This window comes from Sphaeroforma arctica (genome assembly GCF_001186125.1).
Source record: "Sphaeroforma arctica JP610 unplaced genomic scaffold supercont1.126, whole genome shotgun sequence".
In the NCBI taxonomy this organism is placed as follows: Eukaryota; class Ichthyosporea; order Ichthyophonida; genus Sphaeroforma; species Sphaeroforma arctica.
The window spans coordinates 1-7,004 of record NW_014040432.1 but is presented as its reverse complement, the minus strand read 5'-3'; the positions used below and the strand labels follow the sequence as shown (position 1 = coordinate 7,004).

Genomic DNA, 7,004 nt, shown 5'->3' with positions numbered 1-7,004 from the left:
TAGTAGTAGTAAGTAAAAATTCTTAACTATTGGGTACATTAGAGCATACGAAAAAAATCGAGCCATCTTCGACACACTTTGACAATTGAAGAATTATCCAGATACTGCCCTAGCACGACGTGCCTAATACACATTCCGAACTCACAATGTGAACTTATTTATTCTCCTGCAGTGCTACGACGAACTTTGAATGCGCGCTTCTTGAATTTAATTCTCTTATGTAATCGTTCCTCAGGTTCTGGCGATTCAGGAGGGGTTTCAGTAATGCGCTCATCATCGTTGTCCAGCCCAGCATCAACACCTCTCGAAGTTGACCATTCTTGCTGTTCCTGCTGTTGTCCCTGTGGCATATTAGCGACAACTGACGTGTTTTGCATATTTGTACCCCTGTGGACATCGGCCTCCACCCTCATACCGGTTTGCAAATCCGCCGCATTTCTGATCAAACTCCCGTCTAAATTGCGCCCGCTCAGTAATTGCGTCGTAGGTGCTAAACTTGAACTGGATTCAGTTTTGCTGGAATGATCACTGCCATGTGCACCACTGCCGACACTCGCGGAGTCCTCCATCGGACCCAGCAGTGCATACGGGTCACTGGAACCACTGCCCGCACCCTGCTGTCGAGACAGATGCGCAGCTATGCTTGGTGGCGCTTCAGTCTGTAACCGACCAGAATGCGCAGCTTGACCCATCGAATTATTTGTTGATAGTGGGAAAGCACGCTGAAAAGAGTGGTCGCTCGGCGTCACACCGCCAGAGACCTTTTGTAAAGACCCTCCAGAAAGACCAACAGACGGCATTCCTACATCATGTGACGTGCCACTAGCGAATATGAGTGATGATGGGGATGCTCCCAAGGCAACGGATATGTTTCCTCCGTGTGTTGGCGACAGGGATGCATCACTTTGATGTGAATACTGAAATTCCTGAGCATTTCCGTGTGCGGACGTTGATGTATGCGTCCCCACTCCGTCCATATGACCGGCTTTGCCCGCCTGTGCTGCAGTATTGGCTACACTGCCACCGCCCGGATCCACGCCGACGCCCGCACTTATCGTGCGTCCTCCACGTTCGTACCTGCCATCTATCGCCGCGCCTGCACCCACACGCTGGCCAGATGCAGATCCTGTGCGTTGAATTGGCATTGGCGTGGCAAAACTTCTGCCCTCTTGGGCATTACTGTTCTTAGTAGTCACGTCCTGGTTTCCTATTACTTTGCTGGTGTCACTTGTATTTATCTGTGCGCTTGCTTCTGTATGTGCTGTATAACTGCGAGCTGTATTGGCTCCATACATGCGTCTTTGGTCGACGTCAGTTTCCTTTCTCATTCCCTCCTCCTCCATATTCATGGTCGTGTATATCCTTCCCGTATCCCTCTTATCACAATCGGCACTCACCAGATTTCCTTGCACGTTCGGTGTCACCCCTGGGGCGATAGTGAACCCTGACCCGCCGACATCGAGCTCCTGGGACCGGGACGCAGACAGCCCTGGATACCCCGGATAATGAGCTGCGAGCGAGCTCTGACTATTCTTGTACGCACGCGTCATGTAATCATCCATTGTGTACGAGCTTGAGGGGGATAGATCATGGTCGGACAAGTCACCTCCTCCGACTATTTGTTCTGGTGTGCGTGCGCGCGCGCGCGTGCTTTCTGGCGCATCGGAAGGTATTTGCATAATACCGCTACTATTGCCCTGCCCTTCGTGACTGGCGTCCCTATTTTTCTTAGGAGCCGAAGTCCTGCTAAGCCGCAGGTCTCCGTATTGCCTCTGTAGCTTGGCTCTATCCCCGGACCTTTCCATGTTGAAATCTGCACATGCAGTACTAACCTGCCTGTGTGCATCCGCTTGTTTCTGCACCTGTGGATTATATTGGGACATGCCATGTCCAGCAGAAATGGGCTCACGTCCAGCGTGCATATCTCCCTCTCCTCCTTCGTTACCCTGGCTATGTTCTCTCCTCGACAATTCCTGCTGCTGTCTTCTTTTTTCGTTACGATCTCCTTTCATCTTTCGGAGTTCCTCGCGTTCACTATGTCTTCTCCCTTCTGCGCTGCGATAAATTTGTTGCGGGGGGCTATTTACACGACCCCTACTGCTGTCTGGTACTTCGGAAATATCTGCAATGAAATTTCGAATCATATCAAATGCAATTACGAATTACGTCAATCAGTATACAGGGACAAGATGGTAATCTAGGTCCCGCACAGTACATGACCAGTCAGCATGGGTGTATATGAGCGCGTATATGTTTCACCTTTATAGGCCAAGTAAATACCTCGAGTAATTACATAAAGGCACGGGTTCTGGAAAACTGTGTGTGTTTGTGCGTCGTCTCGGTTGTTTTCATTTATTCAAAAAACACGAGACAAGGTTGTACGCTAGTGTCATGATTGTATATAGTATGAGAGCAAATTCAAATCAAAGAATAAATGACACGTAAAAGCGGGCACTCATATGTTGAGTGTGGCAAGCAAACTCGCAAAGAGTATATAATAAGCCGGGTTGTAGACTATATATGTGAGTATGGAATATTTGAGGACGCCTTAATATACATACCATCGTTAGAAGAATTTGTATTCGACTGCAGAATATTAGACTCCGAAGATGTCGGGACACGGTCGCCGGTCGGGGATGCGTTAACTTCTGCTTCATCGTCATCCATTTGCAGTGTGGAAAGCACAAATTCTGTTTGCACATGATTGCCATCCTCATACACGAATGTGATTGGTCTGATGTATTCGAGAGTAACCAGTGGAGGATCAAGTCAGATATCGGCGAATAATAAGGGCTCAGATATAGCTGGACTTCCCTCTACGCAAAGGAAAACACAAGAATACCAACTCGAGCATTGTTTAGTATACCGAGAGGTCAACACAAGAATCGCTATATCCATTTATCATAATCTTGACAAACGATTTTTAGCACTAATACGGATAAACCCGAGGAGAGGAATTTGGCGGCACCAATCGCCACGTCATTATGTAACCCAGAGCTCTATATATAAAGCGTTGATAATGCCTTATGGGTCATGAATAGAAGAATGATCAGTTTAACTGTGTAATTTGCATAAAGAACCTTACTATATACAGTGACCAGGTTTCACCACCAGACAAGCGATTGTATTACATACCTTCCCGCCCCGTCGAAGTATATGGTTAGCAGTTGCCTGTATACACTGCAGTACTGTAGAATTGCCCTCACTTCCTTCAAGCAGAACGTCACAGTAGTCGGCCTTGCTACCTGGTACAACTCGAATTCGGACTTTGCTAGCGCAAATTCGGTCTGGAGCATGTTTGAACTAGTTTTCACACTATCTGTGGAGTCGAAAAAGCTCTTCACTCGTAACCGCTGTCGATTTACCACGAAGGACACCTCGGTGAGATTTGCAGGGAAGTTCCCAATACCTTCGCTCATGATATTAGCATCGACGGTGATCGTGCTGCTGGCAGTTGCCTTGTAGCTGCTGACCTTGAGTGGATATACATCCTCATAGTTGAATTTATACAGTCTGCATTGAATCACCGAGTCATTGATAGTTAGATCAGTGGATATTGTTACGGGCAGAAATTTTCAAAAGTGTCTTTTTATATAAGTAATACACATGTGTTCTGTTTCCGCAAGCTACACCAGTATCACGAGGAGGAGTTCGTGACAGCATACCGGGTCATTCCATATCGACATCCTAATTCAAAAATGAGTACCGGGTCCTCCAGTGAGAGTCGAATCGTGCATGTCTCGATTGTCTTGTCACCCAGCACCAAACTACGTACAATCGACGTCAATGTCTATGTTGAAGGATAAAATGATGTTTAATGCTTAATATGAACTAACCAAAGTCTATTTTGAAAGATAAAGTGGGGTTTAATGTGGGCTAACGGGTGGCTATGGTTCATCCTGGGCATAGGGACCAACGCCTCTCCCATCGTCTCCGTGGACGAAGGTGTCCTGGGGAATGTCAATTTCATTGTAGTATACTCTTAACGCAAAACTTTTGGATGTAGTTAGTCGAGGGTATACCCAAATTCTCATTCAAATTCAAGAACGCAGACGATCATGCTCCAAAGCTTTTACTAAGAGGCGTTTATAGTCACAAAATTTGCAAAAGCAAGATGCCTAAAATTTACGTGTATTATCGACACACATGCGAAATATTGCGATAAAGTGGCACTTAGCGCCACTTACTATCATGTACAGCATAGTACTGACTACCAAATTGCCACTAACCGTAATGTCAGCATCGTAAGATACCAATATATTCTACGCAACACATACCTTTGATAGAATTTTACACCGCAGGACACAATCTTCGACTTCCTCTTCCTCGATAGTAAAAATATCGAAGAAATCTGATTCGAAAGTGAACTTTGCAACAGCGTTCTGACTTGCACTGACGCAGTAAACAAGTATGCTCTTTGTGTAGAACTCGAAAGCAATCGTGTCTGCAATGCGTCCTAGGCACGCGAGAGCCTTCCCGAAATCTGCGAATTGGAGAGCGGTACGTGTTCCGCCCACATTGCGAGGACGTAAAACAAAAATATGTTAAGATGCAACAGATGAAAGCGTTCAGATACTCAACATACCCATCGCCAATATATACATGTACGCATATGTTCAGCAATTTGAGTCATTTAGCGCCCATGAGTGAGTACTGATTTCGAGTTTTTGAAATGTTAGCATGAAACTTAAATATTCAAAGTGTGTATAATAGTATGATTAAACACTGTTTTTCAGTCAGAAGCAATCCTACGTCTATATATCTTAACATGCGGAATCACAGGTGATGGTCCATGTTTAAAATATCGGACTATGTTAGTTTCACGTACAGTGATCGTGAACTACGCCACTACACGAGATGCTCGACTGGACCTTACTCAAAGAAACAGCTACAGGCAAGCTTCAACATAATTTGCAAGTATCAGGTGTACTACATCCAAGGTAACCGGAGTTTTGGACACATACATCTATGAAATTAGAAACTAGGATGACCCTGTATTACTACGCAGATGTGATACGTATCGTTGCTGTTTATGATCTCTTATCGTCCAGCATCTGCACCAATGATTTTTGTGGATATGGCGCAACCGCTATTGATAATATAATCAAATTGCATTCAACTTCCAATAACGCAAGACTGCGAGCAGACTTACATATATCAACCGTTGTTTGTATTTCGTTGTATCTCCATATAGAGAAGGTTGCATACCCAACATTCTAAATCACTAACTCAACACAGGTTTGCTTGTGACCTCTAAAATGAAAGCACAAGGTAGTAACAAATTCCATAACAGACCCATGCGAATAACACGAGTTTACACTGGAGTTCATGGAAATATAGAACTATCCCACTATTTCTCTAGTTACACGTACTGCTGCGTCGGAAGACACCCAGCCTAGATAAATTCGCAGATAGCACACCAGATGTTACACATAAATTCAATTTCGGACAGTAGCTTAGAATCACACGAGCATAACATAACAATGATGTGCATGTTGAGCGGACAAAAATACTGAAATAGGGCACGAGAGCATGAGTATAGTCACAATGCAATAGAAAAGGTTCAATCCTGTTTGACAGCTCTTTACATACCTTTCAGATTATCGTAGCCAATACAACACTTCATCTTGGTAGTATAGCTGCCATACGACGACTTTGCTTAATGCCCAGAGCCAAAGCCTCGCAATGCTGGTAGCTTGCGTATCACAGCCAAGGCGATCCGCTTTGGTTGTTCAGCGGATGTGGGAAAGCTATTTGAAGAGGTACAACTGCTCTACAAGCGTCACTTTAGATAATCTCGCGAAACAGCACAGCATTGCGTGCACAATATAGTTCAGAGATTATCAGTGCACTCATATCGGACGTCGCTCTATGTCGTGCAATATGAACAACAAGTGATACGAGTGTATGACCTGACGCTTATACCAGGAGCTTACGTGTGATATGCTGTGAATAGTCTGCGCGTATTTAAAAGGCCCACTACTACCCAGATACCAAACACGGACGTCTTGTATGTGAGTATACGCCTGTATTTCCCACACGAAAGTCAATAGTAGCCCTATATAATATATCATATCTAATCTAAAATATATATAATACTATGCTCTTAATTTGTGTATGAGTAGTCTATGTGAGCTTCGAATAGCCCGCCAAAACCAGGATCGAAGCGAAAGCCAATAGGAACCTTGTATATGTTGTTATAACCTGTAATCCAATACACGCGCTAAAACTTAAAATTACTACATACTGCTGCTGTGTGAAATATATATTTGCAATGAAAGTTGTCACATATCACCGCTGCGGAGCTGCCTTTCGTCATGCATTGGCGCTTTATCAGAGGCATACGAAAACAAATAGCACGCTTGGCGTTATACGCAGTCCATATTGTGGTAGAGCAACATAGTGCACGCGTGTTATACTAGGAGTGGAGGGGTACATCGACACACGAGTTCCTCATGGCTATATACGTGCAATGCATTGCCCTGACGGCATATACTTCTGTTATTGATTAAAGACATTACTTACCAATTCCTCTACGTAATATGAGAGGGTTCTGCACTAGGTCTGCTTCGTAGGATGTCTACATAAATTATTACACAATGACTACCTGCTGTTGTATATCAGATTGTTCTATTGAGTATCATATACCCTATTCACCTCTTCTACTACCTTCCAGACCATATGGCAACCAGGCACTCAAGCCTCAGCACGTGATTGTATCATCTTTTTCACAGATCAGATTTATCAGCCCTATGATTACTAATTGCTACTTCTTAGCTTTTATGGTAGCTGTATATCAAAGTCACTGCAGCTATCAGATTCGTACTTTCATCTTGCCACAACTGTAATACCGTCGCAACACACAATTTGGGCTAAAATCATGAGGAACATAAGCCACTTGTGTAAAGGTATGCTTTCAACAGTAAATTCTGAATATTTATTGAGTACAAATATTCAAAAGCATAGTATCGTAGAAGTTTTCCTTTAGCCAATTTTTAGGGTTT

At 44.1% G+C, this 7,004-nt stretch overlaps 1 protein-coding gene across 1 annotated transcript; it reads right to left on the bottom strand.

The window, feature by feature from the left end:
• Positions 1-150: 150 nt before the first annotated feature.
• SARC_02725 (hypothetical protein) lies at positions 151-6,059 on the bottom strand. Its single transcript, XM_014303491.1, has 6 exons — positions 5,593-6,059; positions 4,278-4,483; positions 3,666-3,790; positions 3,136-3,513; positions 2,562-2,734; positions 151-2,122 (listed from the first exon to the last, which is right to left on the bottom strand). Exons 1-6 carry the CDS (start codon positions 5,624-5,626, stop codon positions 159-161), a joined length of 2,880 nt encoding a protein of 959 aa, XP_014158966.1. The 5' UTR covers positions 5,627-6,059; the 3' UTR covers positions 151-158.
• Positions 6,060-7,004: the final 945 nt, after the last annotated feature.